General features: G+C 36.0%; 1 protein-coding gene across 3 annotated transcripts in view; it reads right to left on the reverse strand.

Annotated features, from left to right (window-relative positions):
- Positions 1–27,267, reverse strand: part of RPS6KA3 (ribosomal protein S6 kinase A3) — a 76,625-nt gene that overhangs the window by 23,553 nt on the left and 25,805 nt on the right. For all 3 annotated transcript variants that reach the window (XM_017831474.1, XM_017831475.1, XM_017831476.1), the window contains 8 exons: positions 18,407–18,523; positions 16,133–16,214; positions 12,278–12,358; positions 11,188–11,267; positions 8,635–8,741; positions 5,200–5,237; positions 4,656–4,798; positions 1,442–1,512 (listed from right to left, as the gene is read on the reverse strand). In XM_017831474.1, the coding sequence (XP_017686963.1) occupies positions 1,442–1,512; positions 4,656–4,798; positions 5,200–5,237; positions 8,635–8,741; positions 11,188–11,267; positions 12,278–12,358; positions 16,133–16,214; positions 18,407–18,523 (719 nt within the window). The remainder of the gene's footprint in view (positions 1–1,441; positions 1,513–4,655; positions 4,799–5,199; positions 5,238–8,634; positions 8,742–11,187; positions 11,268–12,277; positions 12,359–16,132; positions 16,215–18,406; positions 18,524–27,267) is intronic.

The raw sequence follows: 27,267 nt of genomic DNA on the forward strand, positions 1-27,267 counted from the left end.
AAGACTATGAATATCAATTAACGGGGGAGATGCAACGAGAATATTCTACATGGCAGCTGAATACAGAAGATATTTATAGCAACAGTGAAAAGACTGCTGAGGAACAGAGTGGAGTCACATGCAAGCAAAGGGAAGAAGAGAAAGATGTGACTCATGAGACATGGATAGAAAAAAATGCATGGCTCCTGAAACAAGTGAGAGTGCAGTAGAATTATCTCTGACTAGCTTCTTGTAAATAGGAGGTGGTGAGAATTGCTGTGAATAGATAGAACGTTTTAGTTAAAGACATTGAATAATCACAACATGAAGCTTTGAACTGGCATGGTGCTGAGCCAGCAGAAGAAAGTAGCATCACTAAATATACTTGCAAATAAGATGAGGAAGAAAAACAAGGGCAAAGAAAAACATAACTTATGCATTATGAAAGCAAAAGCAAGGAAAAGAATGAGTTCGTTTTCTAGCGGTTTTCACATTCTAATTACTTAGAAAAATATGAAAGAATTTCATATATTTACTTTTCAAAACAGGCTGTTGGTGTAGAAGAAATATCGACTTTGATATACAGGTAGACAAGTGGTAACAGGACTTGATAGATAATCAGTCAAGAACAATGATAATCAATAAAGCAGAAAACAAATAAGAAAACTAAAATAGTCTTACGAGCTTTCATGGAAAAAAATGGTATTAGTTAAAAATGGATGGAAACAGAGAAGTGAACCTGTGATATGAGGAAACAGACTTGTTTGCACAGTGTTTGGCTACAGTCCCAAAAACAGGGCAGTTACGCCATAGTTTAGAGAATATGTGGGGAATCAGCAGGGAAAAAAAAGCAGACCTTCATTAGCAAAAACAAGAACATTAACTGCATGAAGGAAAGCCATTTCCACAATATAGCTAATGCAAAATCTATACTGAAAATAGCCAAGGGGAAAATTGGAGCCTGGGCAAGCTATGGGAGAGTACAGAAGGGAGGATGCACTTTAGCAAATAGGGGAAGTATTGGAGAAGCAAGTTGTTGGTAGCACCATTAATATAAAGAGATAGGGTGAGGAGCTGGTAAGATAAAGAAGGAGAAAAAATACTTTCTCAAAAAGCCCCAAAAACCTAAAACAAAGGAAAAAAAAACACCAAGGAAAAAACGCACAGGTTATCAAAAAGGATAAGAAAGTTAAAAAATATTATGGAAATAAGATGGGAAAGATCATATGGCTGAAGTTATTATTACAGATTAAAGAGCTGCTATGAAATTCTTTGTACCTGGTATGGGGGAGGAATAGAAAAGCAAATTAGATAGGCGGCAAAGGGAATTAATAATATGGAATAGGGAGTGAGGATTTACCAGTACCTTTGAAAATGAGGGAAGAGTAGAAATTAGATATTGCAGCCCGGAGGGCATCCCTGTAGAATACCTGATGAGATATATAAATAAGAGTGTACTCACTTGAGAATCATAGTCATGGTTTCTTTTCTGTCTTTCCCTTGGAAAGGTAGAGTACCAGTGAGCATTTCAAACTGTATAGAGTAAAACTTTCATCAATTACATTACCTGGACAAAAACTAATTTTTGACAAAACTACTTAGTATCTTAACCTTCCAAAATTCATGCATGTTAACAATCAAGTCTGTGCAAAACAACTTCATTGTACAGTTTAAATTGCTACAAACATTGAGCAGCCTTTGCCATTTTTAAAGCTGCAAAATATTTTCCTATATTGATACCTTGTTTTACATACTTTTACCTGAACAATTTAGACTACAACTTTCTGTGTTTCAATTCTGCCTAAAAAGTCTATTCTTGGAAGACTTGATCTACACAGCTGTACTTTTAGTTTTCAACAAAGTGGGGGGTAGGGAAAAAGATTCCCCTTTCAAAAGTTAGTGATGATTTCTCCTCATGCAGAGATTTTTAAAAAGGTCAACATTTTTAAAATTGGCATGTACATAGCCTTTGTTGAAAAGGGGGAAAGGTTAGTTGATTGACAAAGACATGCATGATGAAAAGTGGTTACTGTATGCATACAGTGGAAATAAAGCCTGAAGGAACACGCAAGAGCTACACAATATGTACATGCACATTCTACAGTGCCTTGTAATAAGCAACAGACACTGTTAAAATACTGATTTGTTCTGAAAGTGACTGAGTAAAAATAGATAAAGGCACTTCTGTTGGGCTGCAGTATAATGCAGGGATATCAGGTCTAAGTGATAGCAGTCTGGCAGCAGTCATGGCAGCCAGACTCCTAAGGCAGAAACCATGATTTTTTTTGGTTTAAGAATTGCAAAATAACATAGTTCAATGAAATTTCATGGCATACAGTTAAAGACATAAAAATTAAAATAATTATAAAGGAGTCCTCTAAACAGCTTATGCAAACTTAAGTCATACTGAACACAAGGTATCCTATTCCACTCCTTTCTGGTATGACCCAGACATTCAGCTTTTTAAACATTAAAAATGTACATGGATAACTTGAATGAATAATGTGTGACTGTAGTATTCTTAGATCTACAATAAGAGCATGAAGTTGCACTAAAAGTATTCCTTAAAAACACCATTTTTTAAAAATAAATTTTAAACTTCTTACTGCTATCTCTTCGCTACTAATAGATATTTTATACCCTTAAACAATAGTTTTCCAAGATATATTTAAAAAACTTAAATTTAGTAATAATGCCAACATGAAAAAAAACTACTTTTAACTTTAATACTTTAACAGTTAAGACAATTGTCAGGAAGATGTGTGAGGTATAAGGAAGAAAAAAATTTTTTTGTTTGTTTCTGGTCTTTCACAAGTTGCACTTGAAAGAAACCCACTTCTTAAAAGGTAAATTTGTAGTGCTGCATGTTTTGAAATATAAAGTTCTTTGGCAAGCTCCTAATTTGTCACAAGCATAAACATTTGTATTAACAGCTCAGCATACGTATTCTTTGTTGCCCTTCTCAAATACTATATTCCAACATTATGTGCCAATAGTACTTTAAAAGTAAGCCAATGTTGACCTTCCCTAGTTATAATGTTTTATTTCAGCAGGACAGTATCTCAATGCTTCTGAAAACTTTAAATGAATGGTTTTAGATGTATGGCATCCCTTAAAACTGTCACCATTTTAAAGGAAAAATTGCAACACATTTCTCAACAATGCCTTAAATATTACTTTGTTTCTAGCAGCACAAGAAAAGAGGCCAAATGGTTTGCTGAAGTATCTTAAGAGTCTCTCTTTCTATGCTATAATTTCTGCTCAATCTAGATACTGTGTACTTACACCACACCAACTGTCACTTGAACTCTTGATCAACACAGAAAGTAATTAAGAATGATTTAAAACTGGATACATACAGATTGTCTATGCAAATTACAAACTAGAAATGCAAGCAACAAAAATATGTCTTAGAGAAAACTGCACTGTATTCCATATACTAATTCAGAGCATTTGTTTTTGGGGTTTTTTTTAAGGTCATATTTTTGTATTCAAAGTAGAAGCCAAAGTGCTTAACATGCAGTGCACTTAGACTGTGAAAGCTACATCTAACATCTTTCAGCCATTTTTAATTTTACCATAAGCACTTGATTTTAATTTTACCATGTGCACTTGATAAACACAAAATTATGTTTTCCAGCTTTATAAAGTAAAGCTGAAGTTTAATTATGTTAGTATTATCAACAACAAATATTCTGCAACTACACTGTAATTATCTTTTAATTGACTGTGTTCTTACTGATATGTGCAGTTGTGAGGAGTGTGTGTGCGTGTCTGGAGAGAGTTTAGTTTTCAGGTGCTACTTTTACATAGTCAGTTTTCAGATCACAACAGCATTCTAAATGATTAAAAAGTGATAGGATGACCTATTTTCAGACACAAGAGTCTTTCTTGTACTATAAAGCACACACATTAGTTGCACTGTTGCAGTCATTTAGCAGAAGCAGTAAGAAACAAAAACATTTTCTTTAAAAATACAATTATTTAATCTCTACGTCAAAAATGAACACAAAGATTTTAAATATTAAAAGCCCTCCAGCATTCCTCAAATACCAAACATGATCTATTAATTATTCTTTTCCAAATTCATATTCCATATACATATTATTTCCCCCAACCCTGCAACTTCATAGTAACTAACCCTTGTAGAAACACCATAAGCAACTGAGCAACTATATCCCAGGTCAGTTCAGTGTCATTTAGATTATTGTGATGTGTGAAAACAACAGTTGTCATTATTCCACTGAGTTTTAATTACACTGTAGGCTCTAATTAGAAAGGTACTGATCTTCTTTTTCCTCCTGAAAGTAAATTCCAATTTAAAATTTGCATCTAAATTTCTTCCCCGCTTTGGAATAGACAGTATTTTTTCTGTATACTTCAGTATTCCTCTTGGTCTCCATAACATTCAAACTACTATAGATGCAAATATATGAACATATATAAATGCAAAGTATTTGAATTAAATGATGATAAAAATATGGCATATTGTTGGTGTGGATATGAAACCTACTCTATGTTCTTGATCCAAACTCTGTGGTATTATTAATTTCATATAATTTAGACTTCCTTTGTAGAATTCATGTAGATCTCACCTTAAAGGTTAGTGTTTTATTTGTTTCACCAAACCTTGCAAAGCACAATCTTGTTATTATTTACATTTACCAGAAACCTACCATTAAAACACCAAAAGACCACCAGTCTGCACTCTGTGTATGGCCTCGTCTGTTAACAACTTCTGGTGCCATATATTCCACTGTTCCACAAAAAGAGTAGGCTTTTTTTTCATGATCAATTGACTCCTTACTTAAGCCAAAATCTGAAAGGGAAAAAAAATAGTTCCAACTGTAAATACATTAAAAAAAAATAATCACTCATGGTTGATACTTTTACTATAATGTGAAGTGTTATGCTTATATCATTTGTATATAAAACCAAATACTAATATGGGGATTACAGAGTTCTCCTCTCCTCCCCACATTATCACAGGTCCATAACATCAGATATACTTGTAAAGCAGATATCTAATTGAAATATTTATGTATCTCATTTATTTCAATTACACTATTCTCTCCACAGCTAAATTACTTATCAGTTAAAATGACTTATTTACTTTTTATTTACTTTACTTATTTTACCATATTGGTTTACCAAAAGAAAAGTGCAAAGATTTTATGATGAGCAGAAAAGATCTAGGTATTGCAATTTCCCTTTATTCACCTGTCAATTTGATATGTCCTTCCTCATCCAGCAGGATACTAAAAACCAAAAAATAATACAAAAATTAATTAAAATATCTTTTAACTGCTGTTTTGGACAATGTAGTGATGACATTTAGGAATAAACAGAACAGCACACACAAAGACAAGCAGCATTGAACATGCAAGAAAATGAGTTATTAGAAGATACTTTCAAACTACACTTTTTCTTTTCCCTCAGTTCTTTCTTTTCAAAGATAATGAAAGAATCAGTTTATCAAAGTTTTGTTTAACCATTTGGTTAAATTCAATACCTAGTAACATTTATCTTGAACTTTCAGTTTTGGCCATCTGCAGCACATGGAGCTTTATCACAATTGTTAAATATACAGATGTAGTTCTGTTTCTTTTATACAAGGTATGTTTTCATATGCCTACAAAACAGGTCTTAATTTGTTATTAACATTTCACAGGGTGTCGACCATTTCAAATAACATCAAGTAATAAATATTTTCATGTTGTACCAAAGGACAGGACCAACAGGCCCTATACTTGGAGCAGGCCTTGTGCTTCCATGTTTTCACTTAAATCACAACAACGGCCACATTTCAAGATGTCAAAGTAGCCTTAACCACCACCGAATACAATGACATTTCCAAGCATGCAAAGTCTTCAAGAACTGGATTTTGTAACATCCCCTACACAGCAAACTTCGATTCTCCACCTTCTCCTGTGAGGAGCTGCACTTCATCCTGGGGATGAGACATGACCCAGGCACTTGGCCATTTCCCCATCCCTTTCCTTTTCCTCTTTGCAGTTTCCTCTTTGCAGCCCCACAATATAGACACAGCCTGTAAGAATTACTCTTGTTACTCCCCTATCCATAATTTACAAGTAATTTCAACATTTGGCTTTTTTTTTTTTAATTGAATGCACCCAAGACTTAAACCCAAGGCTAGGTATAGACAAATAGTATTTAAAAAAAAAACAAAACAAAAAGAACAAAAAAACCCCCTATGTTTGAGGTAGTAGCTATTTAGTCTTCTGTCAATTATTATTTTATCCTTTTCCTCTTGGAAGTTAATGTTAGAAAAATAACTGAAGTTCTCTCACTTTGCTTTCTGAAGATCATTTTCCACATGTTAAGCTTATTTTTCCTCACTTCAGAATTACTTAACAGAACACTCCCATAGTTTAAACAGAATTCATTCCCTGTTCATTTTTAAGTGCAATCCCATGCCAAAACTCTATAATTTCCTGATTTGAGCAGGAATCTTTCCATTCTTGTCAGTCAGGGCTAAACATTTTTCATAATTTTCTCCTTTACATCTTCTAGAACTCAAAAAAAAAAAAAATTATGGGAGGAAAGGCATAAACAGGAGATAGTATTCAGTCATTTGAATGAAGCATGGATGACTAGTATATCAAGACACACCACCATATTGGAATTGTACTTTCAAGCTTATTTTAAGTTTTCAGTGTAATTATGTGATTGCCAACACATTAAATAAAGCCTATGACTTACTATTTTCATATTTTACTTTAAACTCCATTCCGCTCTTATTAGCAATGCATTTTAAAAACCAGCATTGGAAAAAACATTTTTGCTGTCAGGCTTCAAGTGCAAAGATATAACATACAAATGCAACTTTGTATCATGCATTTGTTCTCAGTTTAATCCAGAAATCCTACGATAACAATAAAAACAAAAGGCCAAGACGACCTGTTCTCTTTTGCATGTATTAAAACACATGGAAAACCAAAGGTGGGTATATTTTAGTTTATGCTTTACTTAAAGTAACTTGGACTATAGCACTTGGCATATCACTCTGAAGCAAGATGCTCTTAGAACCATAGAATAGTAAAGGTTGGAAAAGACCTTTAAGATCAAGTCCAACCATCAACTCAGCATCACCATGTTCAACACTAAACCATGTTCTTAAGCACCATATGCACACATTTCTTGAATACTTCAAAGGATGGTGATTCAACCACTTCCCTGGGCAGTCTGTCCCAGTGCTTGACAACCCTTTCAATGAAGAAATTTTTCCTAATATCCAGTCTAAATCTCCTCTGGTGCAACATTTCCCCTAGTCTTGTCAACTTTTATCTGGGAGAAGAGGCCAACCCCCACTACAATCTCCTTTCAGGTAGTTGTAAAGACCCTCTTTTTCTCCAGGCTAAACAACTCCAGTTCCCTCAGTCATCCCTTGTAAGACTCGTGCTCCAGATCCTTCACCAGCTCCACTGCCCTTCTCTGGACATGCTCCAACACTTCAATGTCTTTCTTGTAGTGAGGAGCCCAGAACTAAACACAGGATTTGAGGTGTGGCCTCACCAGTGCCAAATACAGCATGGGGACAATCACTGCCCTGGTCCTGCTGGTCACACTATTTCTGACACAAGCCAGGATGCCATTGGCCTTCTTGGCCACCTGGGAACACTGTCACCTCATGTTCAGCCAGCTGTCAAACAGCATTTCCAGGATGCTTTTCCACCAGGCAGCTTTCTAGCCACTCTTCCCCAAGCCTGGAGCATCACATAGGGTTGTTGTGACCCAAGTGCAGGACCTGGCACTTGGCCTCACTGAAGCTCATACAATTGGCCCTGGCCCATCCATCCAGCCTGTCCCGATCCCTCTGTAGAGCCTTCCTACCCTCCAGCAGATCAACACTCCCACCCAACTTGGTATTGTCTGTGAACTTGCTTAGGGTGCTCTCAATCCCCTTGCCCAGGTCATCAAGGAAGATGTTAAACAGGACTGGCCCCAACCAACACTGAGCCCTGGGGAACAGCACCTGTGACCGGCCACCAGCTGGATGTAACTCCAATCCCCACCACTCTCTGGGCCGAGCCACCCAGCCAGTTTTATACCCAGTGAAGAATGCACCCACCCACACCATAGGAAGCCAGTTTCTCCAGCAGAGTGCTGTGGGAAACGGTGTCCAAGGCTTTACTGAAGTTTAGGTAGACAACATTCACAGCCTTTCCCTCACATCCACTAAGCAGGTCACTTTGTCACAGAAGGAGATCAAGCTGGTCAAGCAGGACCTGACTTTCCTAACACATTTCTAACATATCAATAATTCTTGCATCCTTGCTGCCGCATGGATCCCCATCCCCTACCTCCACCGATATGGCAGATGGAAGGACCTTGGTAGCACACTGTCCTTCCAACTGGGATGTGCCACCTCCAGGCTTATCTCTGGCTTTGTTCCCATCCTCCTTCAAACATAGTCTAAAGCTCTCTCAAGGAGCCCTGAGCTAAGAGCCTTTTTCCCTTTTGAGACAGGTGAAATCCAACCTTTTAAGCGAAAACAGCCCACAAGTCTCCCCCACCTCTGTCTGTTCAATTTATACAGTAAATTACTTAAGCTTAACAGCTGAGAAAAAGTGCATAGGTAGAAGTGCTATAGAAATGAAATCATACACTGCATTTTTCACAGAGGAGCCTTACTTTTCTGGTTTTAGGTCCCGGTATATTATTCCAAGACTATGTAGATGGTCTAAAGCAAGTGCTAATTCTGCCAAGTAAAATTTAACATCGTCTTCTGTGAACATCACCTGAAAAAGCAACACAATACATTTTACATGTGAATCTGTAAAGCTTACACCAGCACTAACACTAAACAACAACAACAGTAGTTTTTCAGAATTGCTCTTCATAATACTTGAATTCATTTCTATACACAACACTACAAATTCACATTTATCGGTGACACAAAATCTAGGATTTTATAACCCATACTATTTCATACTTGAAATACTTGGACATACTTGAAAAATAATTTTGAAGCCAATATATTATTCTTTCTGCAAAATAGGAGGTTAGTTGTTTCTGATTGTTCCAGAGAACAATTGTAGTAGGACTGACAAATTTTGGAAGCCCTTAAAGAATGTGACTACCTCTTTGGTGGATTTGACCATTTCACTTCTAGACAACAAATTGACCAAAGAAGTCCAAATACCTGAATTTTGTCTACAAAGTCAGAAAAACAAGAAAAACTTATGGATGTTGGTTTTGAAAATACTAAGTACTTTTAGAAAGAAGTTACAGCGATGGTAAAAACCCCAAGATGCAACCTTGAGATGTAACTGCAGAAAAGGTAGGTCAAAGAGTAAACTAAAGAAACAGTCTACGTAAGAGCACAGGTAAGAGATCCCGGTAGCAATCCCACTTTTTTGGTTAGGAAGATAAACCAATCCCTGTTTACATTCATTGAAACAAACATGTTGTCCTAATTACATCAACTGTTGTGATCCCTGAGAGGAAACATTCAAATTCAACTTTTCTGGGACTGTAGAAAAAGATAAAAATAAAAAAAGATCCTGCATGATTTGATTCTATTTCAGTTACTACTCAGGTATTTTGTTTGTTTTGTTTTTAGAATTTAAGACTAATGTCTTTAGGTAAAGCATATGGACCTACAAAACAGAATGGCAATAGGGAGCAAAGATTAAAATTAGTCTAAACAAGAGTTAAAAATGGACAATATAATATATTTTCCCCTTAGTAGTTTAAAGAAAAAAGTGATACCAAAGCTGGTACAAAAGGTTGTTGCTGATATTACTTCTACAAAACAGCCAATATTTAGTACAGGCACATTCAAGAAGGGAAATTTCTGTAAGAAACGTTTAAAAGCTCAAAGAATAAGATCTCATGAGGATAATACACCCACACTACGTTCTTTAAAAGCATTGCACAGAATTCTTCTCTCCTAGCCTCAAACATCTGCAGTGTAGACCTCTAGCTTCGAATTAATCACTTTTCCCTTTGTAGTCAATAGGGAAAAAGCAACTTTTAGTTCATCTGATCTATTTTAAAATCACATGAATTGATATGAGGACAACATTAATTGCCTCCAGCATACCCATTTCACTCATCACTTATGAATATTTCTCTTAGATTCAGGTACCTATGGTGATATTTCGTATCTAACCATATTAAGTTTTATAAAATTTCAGTGGCTCAAAATGAAAAAGTCGACAGCAAGAAATGAATACACACCCTTTCTTGGGAATCAAGAATGAACTAGGGATTACAAGAGAAAAGTATCCAAGTTTTTTAACATTTTACTTACCCGTGGCAAAACAAACTACAAGAAGCAACTCCAAACAGATGGTTTCACCAAAATACATGTGATAATTTATGTGGTCAGCATAGAAATGAAGATATATCTATACACAAAATGCATTGCATTCTACTCTCCTTTTAATAACCATGCAGCTTCGCAGTGGTCACCCAATTGTCTCAGATACTCTTGTAGCAAGGGAAAATGGAAGGTAACTACAATTACAAATCTAGGTTATCAGATATATATTGGATATATTTATATCTCTATCAACATATATTGTTTCAAGTTTTTGCATGAGTGATGGCCAAAAAATCTTTTTAAACCATGATATATTAAATGTTAACATTTCTTAGTAATTATAATCAAATTAATTTGAGGTAATGAAACTCTTCAAGGTTATTATTTCCCATATCTACACAGAGGTATCACCATCATGACAAAAGCAAAATGTTAACTGTTGGAAAATTACTAAAATAAGTGGAATACAATTCTTGCTTTTTCAGTATTTATAAACAATGTGATTTTGCATTCATATATAAATTGAAAAAGATCTTATTTGACACTGAATTCTGGATATGAAACCCAGACATAAATCAGTTAATTTGAATACAGTTACTTTATATAAAACCATGCTCTTTCTGAATCTTATATTTAAACATGGTAGCAGTACGAGAAGAAAACTTTATCAGGTATATAAGCAGCACGGAAAGGCTGCTTGTCTAAGCCTTTTTTTCAGAAATAACGTAAATTACCTTTTCACAAAGTAACTGCTTTGTGAAAAAAACCCAACCAAACAAAAAACATAGGTGGTTAAAAAGAGATTAAAATTTTATTCAGTGAAAACCAAATTTAAAAAGTAAACTCTCCTAATAGTCTACAGACAATTTATAATCAAATTTTATCAATAGACAATTTTTCAAATTAAAAAACTTTACCTCTTTGGATAAACGTGTAAACAAGTCTCCTCCCCTGAGAAAATCCAAAATAAGATATAGCTTCCCTTCTGTTTGAAAAGCTGAAAAGATCAATTAAAAAAGTAAACATTATCTAATTTTACCCACAATCAGAAAAATAACATACCAAATAATTCACTCTTATTTTCATTACCAAAATGAATTCTTCTTTATCCTTTGGGGAAAAATGTATTTAATGAAAAAATGTATTTAAATGAATTAAGTAACCGGTCCTCTATCATGGACCAAGTAACTCCTACGTCTTGTCAAAGCAAAGCAAGTCACCAATGAAATTTCTAAAAAAATAAACTTTATTTAGGTTAGTCAGCATTTAATTCCAGATTTTGAAGTAACAAGCCAGATTTAAAAGGGTAAACTGGTAACTAATGCACCTATTTTAAAAACTCTAGAAACTCAGCTTAAGAGATTGTCTAGTTTGCAGAAGAATAAAATAGTGAAAAGTACATTATTTAAGACAGATCAGAGAGAGATATGAGGTTTGAACTCTAGGAAAAAATGGATCCTAAAAGAAAAATGAACTGAAGAAAACCCAAACCACACCAGAAACTCTTCTATCATTTATTTCATGTTACTTTCTGCATGACAGGTTAAGAGTAGTGATATCCTCCCATCTTCCACATAAGTATTTTTTTCCAATTGCCCATACTATTAAAATTAAAATTAAAAGGCACATTCCCATCAATTTTGATGCAACTGGAAGTAATGCCATTGCATCTGTTTTCTACAGACTAAGCAAAGCAACTAAAAGAAATAACTTAAAGTAGGACATAATAAAGATTGGTAATTTTGGAAAAGAATTGCTAGTTATTAATAACTGCTTTTTAATAGCACAAAGGGCTACAGACTCTTCAGTCCTATAAAGATTTAAGACTACAAGAATTCTGCCATGTGCTTACTTTGCATGAGAATTACTACACAGCAAGTCTTTGCACAATCAGGACTTAGCACACTAATGTTCTATGACTCTCAGAATCACAAAGCAAGTATTAGGGGACTATCTTGACAAACACCCATTTTTTATGCTATAAAAATGAATTTTTATGCAACTCACCATAATGTAATTTGACAATAAAAGGATGATTAACTTCTACTAGGATATCACGTTCCATTTTTGTCCGAACCCGATCTCGAACTACAACAGAACATGAGTAACATTAAAAAAGAAATATTTACACTATGGATCAGTACTTGTCCTACGTTTCCTGATGTACTTCACATTGTATCCTGTAATATTACAACTGCCTGCAGTTGTGTACTGCCTTACACAGAAGGGAATTGAGAGAGAATTTATTCCACAGTTCAGAGTCTTCTGATAAATATCTTCACGCATTTCAATCTTCTTCAGTTTGTGCTACTGACAAAATCTGACGCTGGGCAAATAAATTTAACAAAAGCATGTGAGAAAACATATCTACCCTTCAGTCTGCTCTATACTTAGTTATCCTTTTAAACATTAGAGCAAAACTGCCACAGCTATGTACAGAAAACATAGCCATTTTCTCTAATGCTAAAAAGCACAGAGAATTAAAGTTATAGCAAAACAAACTTATAAATACAATTATACTACCATAAATATGTTTATAGTGGTTTAACTCATTCAAATAACTTGCCCTATTAGGATATTAAGTACCTTCACAATTTGGAAGGGAAATTTTTTTTTTTCATTTCCTTTCTTTATTATGAACTTAAAATAAAAGTACAACTGATTCAACGTACTGTACACTTCCAACAATCTTTTTGATTTTCAGAGCATTTACTTGGAGAAAACATGCATGGAGTAATATATCAGACATCAAAGCAGTTGCTGCTCAAGCTGCCTGTGCTGTCCCACTGTGGTAGCTCAGAACTGGACGTGGCTCCTACGCCACGACAGATGAAACTCAGAAGGGCATCACATGCAGATGCGCCACATCACAGCGCTGGCAACGCATGGACTCGGGGAGGATGGGCAGCTGAGCACAGCACCTGCTTCAGCTGTGTCCTCCACAGCTCCCCTGCCACCCCAGTCCGGGCTTGGTTCACACCTCAAGCTTCAAATCAGTCAGGACAGAGACACAATTCAGAGCTCTTGACAGGTGAGAGCTATCGAAGTTTGCTTTCAGTGGTTTAAGATGCTGCATTTCTCTTTCTTTCCCTTAATCTACATTTTGCTACTGCTCCTTTCACAAATGTTACATCTACCTGAGGGAAGCACCCCAGAGCAATGAAATCCAGTCCAAAGTTTAAGTTGATAGCACTCCTTGTACAGTTAACAAGCCAGAGTTCTCACATATTAAAACATAACAAGGCAGTAAAAAATAAAAAACACAAGAAGCAAAAGGGTCTTTAGAAAGTTTATCTATCTTTTCACAGAAATAGGCATTAACAATAATATAGGTACTTGTGAAAAAGTTATATAGATACAATTTCATGAATTAATAAAGCTATCAAGTTTCCATCTCCCTGCAGAACAGATTCCTAAAAATGAAGGACATGAAATAAGGGCTCAGCAAACACAGAGCAAACATCACACTTAGATTCTGACCTTCGCATCTAAAGTCATGAAAATGTCACAAGATATTTGTGTAGTTTCACTGTTTCAGTAGTTCATCTGAATTACAAAACTGAAATTCAGAATATTCTTTTTTTTTTAGGAAGGTTCAGTTGAGCAAAAAGTTTTAAGACTTTCAAGTGTCTGAAGCTATGGAACAGTTATATGGATAACAAGCCTTATTTCTGGAAAGCTAGAAAAAGTACAGACTCAAAAAATTTCAAGCACAAAAAGTGTAAAGAACTGAGCTCCTTTCAGATATTAGTATCAGCCATTATTTGACCTGACATCTGACCTTTGTTTGAATATAGTTTCCATTAGCATACTATTGGAAGTACTGATTTTTCTTAATACATCTGATGCCAGACTCTCCAGCAATGATCGGGCCTTGTTTCTCTCTCTCTCTCCCCCATCATAAAGGGGCACTGAAAGATGATACCTTCTATCAGAGTGTATTAATAAACTAGTCTCTGCAGTAAACAGAGTTGTGTTTATGCTTAGATTTGCCCTAAACATTAAAAAGTTGGACCGTGTAGTTACATCTATGTGTTCTGGCTAATACAGTTGCATTCCCATGAAAATATTCTCTCTAAATTTGACTTGTGAATCCTGCACACTGCTTTTAAGTGTGGTCTTAAAGGGCATTATCTTTAATTTTAGAATACAAAAATAATTTTATGAAATAGATTTCAAAGAGCTAAAGAACCACAGACAAATCAAGTAATACAATGTATTATTTAAAAATATAGTATTATATATCAAAAACTGTTGCAATTATGGAAAATAGGATTAATTCCAGGTAATTTCATATTAAAATTTCAGCAGTAACCTTAATTTGCTTCCAACTCTGCTCTTCCTAAAACATGAATCACAACCAAACAGCACACAAAAGCATCTGAAAATTCAGATACAAAGTGTTGAGAACTGTGGCATCCTTGAATTCTTAGTGCCTCAAAGAGTCCCCTTTTTCAATTAAAAGTCAAGCTGCCAATTTCAGTATTTATCAGTCTCTGCCATCTGTAGGCAAAACCAGACCCACAGCTTGGACTGCAATTTTCACACGTAAGGTTAAACCGCAATCAAAAGGTGATGAGGAGAAGCCCTCAAACATCTTAAAAAAGCAACTGCTGAATGACCTTTGACCAGTGCTGAGCTATTAACAGGCTGGAGAATGAAAAGCTCTTGAGGATATTAATGTACCTTAAATGAGTGGAAATCAATTTCAGAAAAATAGGAAGTAAATAATGAGAATGACACGTGCCACGAAACACAAAGGAATCAAAATATAGGAAACTGTTCAAAAACATACTCTCTGTAATAGTTTTTATATAATGAGAACTGTGAGAGATATTCAGCACAAGATCTTAAGAAAAAAAAAAATCAGGTTCAACATTTTAGCAGATGTTCACAATTCAATGTGAGTTTTTGTTCCCTTCGCTGTTCTATAAACTGTATGTTAAAATTGAAATTCAATATAATAATCAATAACATAGGCAAAAAAGCACTACAAGTTGTTGGGACCATCCCAAAATTATCGTTGCAATTTCAGTGCAGTCATGAATCAGAACTTCAAATAGACAGAAGTACTAAATAATGGCATAAAAGAACAAGCAAACATTCTTGTTAAGGTATTAGTGTGAAAGATGACTTTCACTTTAATGTACTGTAAAAAATTACACTGTTTCTTTTTTCTTATAGAATTCTCCGAGACAGAATTGAGATTGTTCAGGTTTAAACTTACCTTGCTACTGATACTATTCAAGACCAAAACCACCCAGGAAACAGATCAATTACAACACATTTTTGGTCAAGTAACTTAAAGGACTTATTTAAGATTTTATAAAATACATTCTACATCCAGAACAAGTGCCAAAAACTTTGGGCAAATGTACTGTGTATGTCCGTTTTAAAAAAAAAAGACTTTAACTCCCGTGCTTAGAACTTTTAGAATTAAACAGCTGATACAATGCACTTTTAAATATCATGACCTAATTATAAACTGAGCAAAAGGCATTAACTGTATCCTTGGTGATACACAGCAAATGAAAAACGGAAGGATATTAAGTTTCAAGTAAGAGCTCAGAGCAGGTCAGGTGGCAGATGTAACACAACTACTCTATCAAACCACCATCACCTGAGGAAGGCAGTGGGGAAAGGAAAGGAACCTACTTTCCCCTATAACTACCAACACAGTCCTGTTGTTACTGAATCCTTCCAGGTTTACAACACAAAGCAGTGTATTCTGCTATTTGCTGTTTGAGAGAAGAAAGCTGTAAGACAATCTGCAGAACAGCATCTGGGTTAAGATTAGGTTTTGGTAGAATGTCCCCTATTTATCTTCTCTTTTTTCCTTCCCTCTCTCTAAACAATGCTTACCTTTCAAGGTGGCCTTTTTCAATACCTTCATTGCATAAAGCTGTCTAGCATCTGATCCTGAGATTTTTTTGACAAGGAAGACCTGCATTAAAAATTAGAAAGAATTCTTAAAAGAAAATAAAAGCAAGTCAGGTTAATGTATTTTGCTATGAAATTCAAGTAGTCAGTATGATTTCAATGAAACTCAATTTTATATTCTGCAAATCCAAACAAAAAATTCCTTTTACTTTCTCCTACTATTCCTTCATTTCGTAATCTAAAAGTTTCATTCAAGATAGTTTGCCAAATTAATTTTGGTTTAACTTAATTGATTTCAGTGAGTCAAAAAAAGAAAAAGTATGAATTTGGATTCTCTCAGAAGCTCATACAAATCTGAAACACAACATTCAGCTTTTTTAAAATTAATCTCTAGTTTTATCTTATTTAAATTCATAAGATGGCACATCAAATGTGCTAGTAAAATAATTGTCAGATATGATGATAAATGTGTGAACAAAATTTGATCCAGAAACCTACATGAATCAATTTATAATAAATAACTTTCAAAAAATAACTTATAAAATTATAAGACTGACCTCTTGTGTCACAAAACCATTTTTTATTACATGCTTTGGATGAGTGTTGCATGTTACCAATAAAGGACAACCAGCCACAATTAAAGTGTGTTTCATTTCCTTCTTCAGTATAATGGGATTGTCTTTAATAACCTCAACACAAAATTAATTCCAGCAGAGCCAAATTTTAGATTTAGAAATGAAAAAGAAAAAATATACCTGCCACAGGTTATCCGCTTATTTATGAAAAAATTACAGATACATGTTTTGGTACATGAGAAAATTAAACATGTTATATGAAAGCAGTTTTATGTCTGTTTTTGCACCCAATTCTCACGTTAACAACCATTTGCACTATCCGGAGATTACCAGAACATCATCAAGAAACGCTGAAAATCACTCAGACTTACTCCTTTTAAACTAAATGGGACACAGTGACACCTTCACAAATTATTAGAACAAAGGAATTATGGATTTTTTAATATTAATTTAATATTAATAATTTTTGCATAAAGGGTAAGACAACTGAGGACAAGATTGGCATTTTTGCAAAACTGAGTCATCTAGACAGTTCATTATTTTTGCTTTTTCAAAACTCACGTTCCTCTCCCCACACCCCTGTTATAGTACTGAATTTAGTAACATCAATAAAAAATGATTGCTGAAATGGTCATTTATGAGCTTACATTTCCTTGTCCATGAATGATTTACTTCTCCCGATCTGAAGATTTTCAAGTGAAAACTTGGTTATGATTCTGGATTAAATCAAACCTTTGGAATCAGGTTTCTCAGTCAATTCTTGCTAGTTTGAGTACAAAATTTTATAGTTTCTAAGCATCTAGATTTCCAAACCTAACTGGAACAATAATGTGACTAACAATAACTTCCTACCACCAAAAGAGAACTGGATATATTATTCTAATTTTGTCCCATATCCAAGATGGGTTTGGCTTTATATGCTAGAGCTTAACATCACATTCAGAATTGCAATTAGGGCTGAAAGTCGATGTAAAGGCTCTGTTGTCTTTCATTACATATTCCATTCAGTCCATATGAAGTTAATGTTTTGCTTTCAAGTTGGGATTGGACAACTAAAAGTATAAATCTTGTGTGCCTAGTGAGATCTCAGTGTGAACAGCAGTTACTAAATGCTAGAAACATTGAGTCTTTAACAGGTGTTTAGATAAATATGAAGGCACATTGTACCTTAACTAAATTATGACAGACAACGCCAGCATGAACAAGACTAGGGTGTATCATGTTTACTTCAGCAGCCATTACTGCCTAAAATCTGTTCCTTGCAACTACAATCTGCCACAAAAATAAATTCTGCTGTAGCTTCTGTACTAATGATGACCTACCATTAGCAAGTTAGCAACTAGGAATACTTATCAAAAAAACCTTTCAACCCTCACCCCCTCAAACACAGCAGAGTAGTTATAGAAAAATGTTTCATTTTAACAGTGAATACCCAATTATTCCATATCAAGCCAATTTTTCTATCGAAACTTTGAAATCTACATATCATGCAAACTAGAAAAAAAATACTGCTTTAAAAAGATCTGCCACAATTACAGTGCCTCATTAGCACTAATTTAGAAAGCAGTTTTCACTTGCAACATTGCCTAAATGCAAGACTGTGGTTGTTCTAAATATTTCACTCCCAATATTCATTGCCATATTCCTGAGTAACTGGCTCCACAACAGTTCAGTTACCAACCTTTCCAAAGGATCCTTGTCCAAGTACTTTCAGAAGTTCAAACTGTGAAGGGTCTGCTTTCTCATGTCCTTCTTTTACATGGTGAGTTATTGCAATTTCTTTGATACTTCCTTCTTCCTGACAGAGGAAAACAGAGGAATAAATTTACATTAATGGTGCATCTTCCTAGGTTTATAAATTCACAATATGTTGAAAAATACCAGTGCCACTGAACTCAACAAACTAGACGCTTCCAAATGTAGGCAAAAACCACTGTGCAATGCTATTTGCATAAACAGAGCACACAAGCAGCACTAGTTCAGTAACAACATGGCTTAAACTTTCAGGGATGTATCAGTCTCCAAACAATAAGAGAGTAGACAAAACAAGTCAGCAATTCCCATGCTTTTTTGGTTAGGTCCATATTATTTGGTTCATAACTCTGTTCCAGATTTACAACCATTAATGGAAACCAATCTTCTTAAGAATTTAAACCTCTTAAAGCACACCTAGAATGCATCAATGGACTGGATATCTTTGGAAAGCCCTCCTTTTTAACACTTTAATGAGGACCACTATGCTGCAGTGACGCACCTTTATGAGACAGTGCAAGACTCAAGACATTTCCATGTAATGCAGCACATCCTCCTCTCCCACTTCAGCAGCAATAAATTCTCCACCTTCCACTGAGAAAATTCTATTGTGGAAAAGAATCTAACTGCCTTTCTTCGCAAGAAGATCCTATCTTGTAAAAGCTGTCCAGTCTGCAGCGTTTCCCCTTCTGTGAGAAACCGGTCACCAGAAAGCTCTAAGCAGCAGTGAATCTTCTAGTCTTTTTGTGCTCTGCACTTAATTCAGTGTTTTCTGCACCGAATTTGAAAATCCCCTGAAAAGTGATGCTCCTTGCCACACAAGAAAAGAACTTCAGAACTTATCAGCAACTGTTCAAAAATCAGTAAAGTAAGCACACTTGTTAATGTCATCTGTAGATCTATCTAGGCATTAACACACATAATGCAAAGGACTGTAAGTGGACGTACAGAAAGTGATATACTATGACTAAAATGTCAACTTCTTGTGCATTCTCTATTTCTTCTATAGGTTACAGTAAATAAAATATATCTGAGAACACTTTTCCTCTGTATAAGGAGGAACTCTTAGACCTATTTCACAGAATTGCAGACTGGTTGGCATTAAAAGGGACCTCTAGAGATCACCTTATCTAAACCCCCCTGCTCAAGCAGGGCCACCGAGAGCCAGTTGTCAGGACTAGATTCAGGCACCTTCTGAATACCTCCAAGGATGGTAACAACCTTCCTGGACAGCCTGTGCAGGGGCTCAGTCATTCTCAGAGTGAAAAAGTGTTTCCTGATGTTCAGACTGAACCTCCCATGTTTCTATTTTTGCCCATTGCCTCAATCCCTTCCTTCAGGCTTGTTGAACATGATTTCACCATTGTGAATCCATGTTGAATGACCTCAGCTACCTTTTTGTCCTTCATGTACAGGCTAATGGTTTCTAGGATAAGCTTTTCCATGACCTTCCTGGGGATTAAGGTGTGGCTGACCAACCTGTAGTTCCCTGCATCCTCCTTCTTGTCCTTTTTGAGGATAGGAGTTGACATTTGCTTTCCTTCATTCCTCAGTCATGTCTTCCAGTCATGATGATAATTAGAAAATAATCAAGAGTGGCCATGCAGTGGCAGCTGCCAGGTCCCTCAGCACTCGTGCATCCTGTCAGGGCCCACAGACTTGTGTACATCCAGTTTGTTAAAGTATTCCCTAACCTGGCTAGCGACAGGACCCGAGGGAACGGCCTGAAGCTGTATCAGGGGAGGTTTAGGTTGGATATTAGGAAAAGGTTCTTCGCTCAGAGGGTGGAAGAGGGCACTTCACTCAGAGGGCACTGGAACAGGGTTCCCTGCAAAGTGGTCATGGCACCAAGCCTGACAGAGTTCAGGAAGTATTTGGACAATGCTCTCAGGCACATGGTGGGATCTTGGGGTTGTCCTGTGCAGGACCATGAGCTGGACTTAAATCATCCTGATGGGTCCCTTCCACCTCAGGATATGCTATGATTTGCTTCCAAGGGTATGTCTTCCTTGCTCCAGACTTTTGCTTCATCTGTATGCACCAAAATGTGCACTGATTAGTCACAGTGATGGGTTAGTAGAGGCAGAATTCTAAAGCTGTGTTTCTGAAGCACTGATTTATAAGTTTTTCAAGTATTCTGCAAAATTTATGTGCATGAATTAATGCTGAAAGTATCCTTTTGCATCTGGTCATTTCAACACTGTGTATAAATGCAGAGCAACTGTCCATCCATGTCAGCATGTTCCAACACATCCTTCTCCCAGACTGACAATTCTTTTTCAAAAGATTCTTTTTTTCAAAAGATTACAGCCAAAGCTGTAAACAAGCAGCACATAAGAAACCCTGAGCATGTATGTGTGAGAGTGTGTACATATATAAAAAATCCAGCACATGATTTGGAATAAGGCACAGAACATCCTGGCAACTTTTAAAATCAAGAAATGAAAAAAGATATTACAATGTGAAGCACTTAGTTTTAGCACACAAGACAAATCCAAGATGACCAGTAAGTTTAGGTGCCAGTTTCCATTGTAAGGTAACCAAAATTTTGCATGTGTGTGCACACAGGCATGCTGAGTACTCCATCTAATAAACCTAAACTTCTTTTTCCTTTCAGGAGAAAATGCTACCATCATTGACTCAAGGCTGAATCTTTACAGAGTCTGAAAGAAACATTGTTTCCTTTTACTTGTCAAAGGAATAATTTGCTGGTGAACATTTGCAGTTTTATCTTTTAAATTAGTATGGATTACATACTACTGAAACCACCCACTGCAATCTAACAGAATCCCAAGGGAGGAATAGAATAGCACAGCGAAACAAACTGCCAAGTACATATTACTTCAGATACTTTGATCCACTTCTGCTTTACTGTTTTATCTATTTGCTCCCTGGGAATCTTGGGAAAGTAAAAAAACATGTGAAACAGAACTTCCTCAAATCTTTCTGTTATCTACTTCCTTCAGGGAGCCAAAGCAAGGTGGACATAAGAACATGGAACTGTGGGAACAAGTCCAGAGGAAGGCCATGAAGTTGATATGAGGACTGGAGCACCTCCCCTACAAAGACAGGCTAAGAAAGTTGGGGCTGTTCATCCTGGAGAAGAGAAGGTTGTGTGGAGACCTCACAGCAACCTTCCAGTATCTGAAGGAGGCCTACAGGGAAGCCAGAGAGGGGCTCTTCATCAGGAACTGTAGTGCCAGGACAAGGAGTAATGGGTACAAATTGAAAGAGGGAAAATTTAGGTCAGATATTAGGAAGAAATTCTTCGCTGTGAGGGTGGCAAGGCACTGGAACAGATTGCCCAGGGAAGTTGTGGATGCTCCATCCCTGGAGGTGTTCAGGACCAGGCTGGATGGGGCTTTGAGCAACCTGATCTACTGGAAGTGCCTGGTCCTTCATGGCAGGGAGATTGACACTATATGATCTTTAAGGTCCTTTCCAACCCAAACCATTCTATGATTTTATATTGCTTTAAAGCATTACAAAACTCAACAAGAACAAGAAATGAAAAAGAAAATATATTAACTTCCCCTCTATACACAAACAAAATTATTATTTTTGAATACGATGCAATATTATGCAACCAACTTTCCAGTGGTTATTTTGGGCACCCTCTAAAAAACAAAACAAACCCCAAACCACCACTTCACATTCCTTATACTAAGAGAATATTCCCAGCCTTTGCAGTTTCTCAGGGTTCAGATACTCCTCAGTCCATAAAAGGCAGACCTAAACCAACTCTGTTTTAAACAAAAAGGAACTCAAACAATATCCTACTTTAGTAGCTTGTCCATAAAACATGTTTGGGAGGAAGATTTATGATGAATAGTTGCCCACAAATTTGCAGTTTCCTTTTCTGACATAACTGCTGAATGTATGTTATTTTAACCTAAAGTGTTTTGCAAATGCAGTTAAAAATACAAAAGCTAAGCCTTTTATAGAACACAAATTATATGCAGAAGTAATCAACCCTCGCTGTACCCACTATCTACCTGAATTAGAATGCAAGTCTTACACATTGTAGAAAGAGATCTCTATTTCTCAACCAACTGCACTAATTACAGCAGATGATAGATGGCATCTTACAGGAAGCTGGAAGAGAAGCCAGCCATTCCGTCTGGTACCGAATTTGGCTTAGGGTCCATCTCTGATCATTCCCTGATAAACGGTAAAAACATTTGTCCCATGTGACGAATTCAAAATAAATGAGATGACATATAAGGTGCTGAAATACTTGGGTTCTCCTCTCCTTTCTTTCATTCCCTGACAACTTTCAGATGTGTACAGACATTCACTCACCAGTGATCTGTCCTTTGCAATGGTGGGATCTTCCTTCCAGTTACAACTGTACTCTACTGCCTACATTTTATTTCTGTTATTTATAAGGTTGTAAAGTTCCCTCTTATCAAACATTACACTGCCACAATGTCTAATTGAAAGTCTCAAGACATAATTTCCTCTTCTAGACACACAGTTCTCTCAAGGCCTTCTTCACACAAGAAAGTAAAAGGGTCACAGAAAGCCGTTTAAAGAAAAGCAACAACCCATGTTAGTCAACTTAAAAGTGGTTGCTACTGGCTACCATTATAGTGAAACTAAATATAGAATGCAAGGAAACAAACAGAAGGTAACATAACCCTCAGTTCCCTCAACAATGTAATAGTGTTAAATCAATACTGGCCTTGAAGGGAAGTGAGTGACAAACAAGTTTGAGTGTGAATTTAAAACACCACCATTCCAAAATAATTTCCTGTACTGATGTAGTCTGCATGTCAGAACCGTTCTGGGCAGTATCTCAGTATAAGTAACCTCTTAGTAACGCACCTCACAATGTATGTCTACGTACAGGAAAGTATACACATATAGGAAAGAACACTGAATGGACTATATTCCACAGACAAATCAAATCTGAAAGAGAAAAGTTTAAAAAAAAAAAAAAAAAGAGATCGCAGCACCAAGCTAATTAGAATAGGAAACATGCTTGTCAGCGAAAGAAAGGACAGACACCTTCAAGGCAAGCAGTGAAAAAATATTTAACCATTATTAGGCTATAAAAATAATAGCCTAATCATGTTGCTGGGGGGACAAAAAAAATCAATATCTTAGGTACTTAATGAACATCAAACACTCAGTTTGCTTCTAGTAATTGAATATATGTGAATTATTTTTACCTTAACTTTTAAATCCAAGGTTAAACTAACTCTGCTGCAACGTAAAATACTTGTATTTGTTTCTGAGATCTTATTACAGGAACAACTATTAGATAACATGTTAAAAGGAAACTGGACTTCAATCCCTAAAGGAAGTAGAAGCAGAAGAGCCTTACTAGGTAAGTATTTCTCAGTAGTAATGAAAAAGCCTAGAAAAAGCAAGAGAAAAGCGTGTGTTTATCTATACATAAACTCTTCTGCAATTCACCCCTCAGATTTCCGGATTTTCAGTAATCTTAAAACTGTTCTGTGTGAAGACATGGCCCATGCAGAGCTGGGTGGCATAAACTCATCTGTGTAGAACAAGCAGTGTGTCATCTGCAGACCTTTTTCTGAGCACTATGTTCCAGGGACAACTGAAAAGCTGGTCTAGGATTAGTAAACTGGGCTCTGAACTCATAACTAGGAGAGTTACCAGTATCACCCACAATATCATTGCTATTGTTCTCACAGGCTTGTAATTTCCACCTGTTTTTATTACTCCTAGATATGCCAGATGGATTTTTTTAATAAGCATGAATACAGCAGCAAAAAGGCTACACAACCCTTTTATCTCTAACTTCCAGATCCTGAAGACAATGTGACAGTAGGGGCCGTAAGAGAATTCTGGAGTCTGAGCTTAAAGCATTTGTAGACACTTTGTGAGAGTTGCCAGACATGCACTTAAAAAACCCAAGTATTGTGAGTGCCATATGAGATATGCTCTTATGACACAACCTAAATCTGACAAATTGAGAAAACACAATAAGCACTCATTAGAATTTAAATAGCACCTCAAAAAATGGAAGTATCTTTAGTCTACAAATTTTATATAGAAAGGATAGAGAAACAACAAACTAAAGATTAAAATAATTTAAAAAAATCTTTAAATGTATGTCTGATATTGGCAAAATAATACACAAGGAAATAGCTCTGAATCATCTAAACAGACTGCACAGGATCATATCTGTGCTCTTACATGTAGCAGGAAGAGGAAGGCCATTCAGAATAAGGAATATTAGCACATATAAACACCACATGAGTCTCACTGCACCTAAAATTCTCAGTCTCAGCTTCTTGAATAAAGATATAAGTCAAGTGCAAACATGCACCATGACAAGTGCTTGACAAAGAAATTCCAATTCACAGGGACAGAATTGGGAAATGGGAGTCACTTTCAGCAAGAAAGTGACTTTACCCTTAAAGATGTGTAAGAATTAGATGTGAATTAACTTAAACAGGACATCAAAGAATAAACTGGTATGTCACACACGGAATGCTTACTTGGGAAAGGTATTCCCTGAAGATAGATTTCTCCTTTTCTAGATATTCAAAAATTATGTGACTATGAGTAGCAATATTTAAAAAACACTTAAATCTTTATGATAGCCTACTTTAGATAACAGTTATTAAAGGAGTAGTTAGTTCATCACTCATGACGATGAGTGACAAAGATTTGAGTGTATACTCTTCAATATACTGAAAGTATAAGTTAAAATTATGATATGCACAGATTACTCCAAAGGGAAAAAACAGCAGCCATCTAAAAAAATGTAGTTTCATTGCAATAATAATTATAATGGAATGGTATATTTAAATTGTCCCACATACAGATGACATTTAACGGGTGTAACGACATAAAGTGACACAGAATTGGAAACATAAGAAAAAAAGTACAAGGAAACATTTACAGCATAAGACATCCAAAGAATTCTGTTTAAATGGAATGTGACTCTAAAAGTAAACTGGACCCATCCTGAACAGAAAGACTGACTGCAGAGCCTCTGCTGTCAGCTTCAGTGAAATTAAACTGAAATCAGGTGAAACAGGAAGTTAACCAAAAGCAAGATACCCCAGGGTAAGATCTCTAACAGAGATATGCAGGAAAAACAAGATTTGGGGTTGGAAAGGATCAGGAAGGCTTTATTTGATTATAACAGTGTGAGTTTTAAAAAAATATCTTTCTGGTTAACTATGCAGAGAATAACAAAATATAGCAGGTAAATTTTTATAATATCAAGACCAAGATAAGTATGTGCAGTACATGCTATGAATACCTATAGATTAAGGCTTTTTGAAGCAGCTAAAGGCTAAACAAAATAAATGGCTCCTTTGCCATATTTGAATTTTACATCAGGAAGCTTATAATAAATTCAGAAACAGATTCCTGAGAAATTTCTCTTTATAAAAAAGTTCATATATGGATTGAGAAAATCCCAGAAGTCCTCACTGTGTGAGATGTGAGGAATTACTGTGCTGAGTCCTTTGCATCTGGAAAGGGATATTGAAGATAACACACAACACCCACGTGCTATTCCTAAAAGGGACAGAAGGGACTGCAAAACAAGGCTGCACGGTCAACTCTCCCACAAAAAGAACACAATCCAGATGAAGGTGAAAATCTCCTCAGAAGTACAGTGAATTTCAGCTGGCAGATGACTAAGTACTGATCAAAAAACTTCCCCTCTGCACACTCGCTGGCTCTACGAAATACAGCAAGAAATACCAAAACTGGATGTTACCAAATCTGTAACATCAGAACAAAAGGTTTCACAGTTAAAGAAGGAAAAAGGCCACACACCAACCTCTGTTACATCTAACAGAGATGGAAGTTATGAAATAAAGGACATATTAAAGGAACAAGGATGAAACATTAACCCTCACACTCATTTTAAATAAAACCTCTGAATTTTACAACACAATTTCTGGACAGGAAAAAACACATAATATCTTTGCTTATAGCACTGAGAAGCAACTTGACTCTCGGTAGGGCTTTTAAATAAACTGCAATTTTCCAATAAGAGGCACAGATGACCAGGACAGAGGTGGCTATACATACTCAAGTTTGTCAAAACCAGGTGGGGAAATCTGATACATGCAACAAGTCCTTGGACGGGTCCAGTACTCAAAACAGTTCTTCCTGGACAGCAAACATTGTTGACATGCTGACCAAAAACTGTAAAAATGAGGTTAAGACTTTGACTCGATGTAATTGTTAGATAAGCAGATTAATAATAAATTTTAATCTCAATGAATAATTAAAACCTTTTATAGTAGCTCAGCCAGTTAAAGTAATTGCTGGAGAAATTAACTTAAATACTGATAATCCTGGTTCCAGCATTACCCAGGTTTCACCTTTACCTGTTAATTCTGTACTGCTCTTAACAGAGTTAAGAAGGTACAAACCAGAACCATCTTTGACATACAGTTACTTACAGACTCAGTTATGACTTAATTTACCCCCTAAGAGTTTGTTCAGATTTTTTACTGTAAACTAATTTTCTAGCTCCTGGTCTTGTAAGGTCTTCTCTGAATAATTTTTCATTTTTTACTACTTGATTTTTCATGTTATTATGGAAGCCCCTTGCATCAGCCCCTTAAGTGATGCTGCTCATAAAGCAATAGCCCCACACTCCCAGCCACGAGAGTCCTGTCTTGCCCGCAGTGCTCGCAGCTGTTGAGGGACCAACCCCGAGGCAGTGGCATCGCTCCTTCCAGAGTCACTGCCTGAGTCAAATCACTCCCACGGATTGTGCAAGATTCTTTTCTTTTTAATTCACACTTTAGCACTTAACTGTGCCAGTATTGGTGGGTTTAA

The sequence above is a fragment of the Lepidothrix coronata genome, unplaced genomic scaffold (genome assembly GCF_001604755.1).
Source record: "Lepidothrix coronata isolate B3197 unplaced genomic scaffold, Lepidothrix_coronata-1.0 Scaffold191, whole genome shotgun sequence".
Classification (NCBI taxonomy): Eukaryota; Metazoa; Chordata; class Aves; order Passeriformes; family Pipridae; genus Lepidothrix; species Lepidothrix coronata.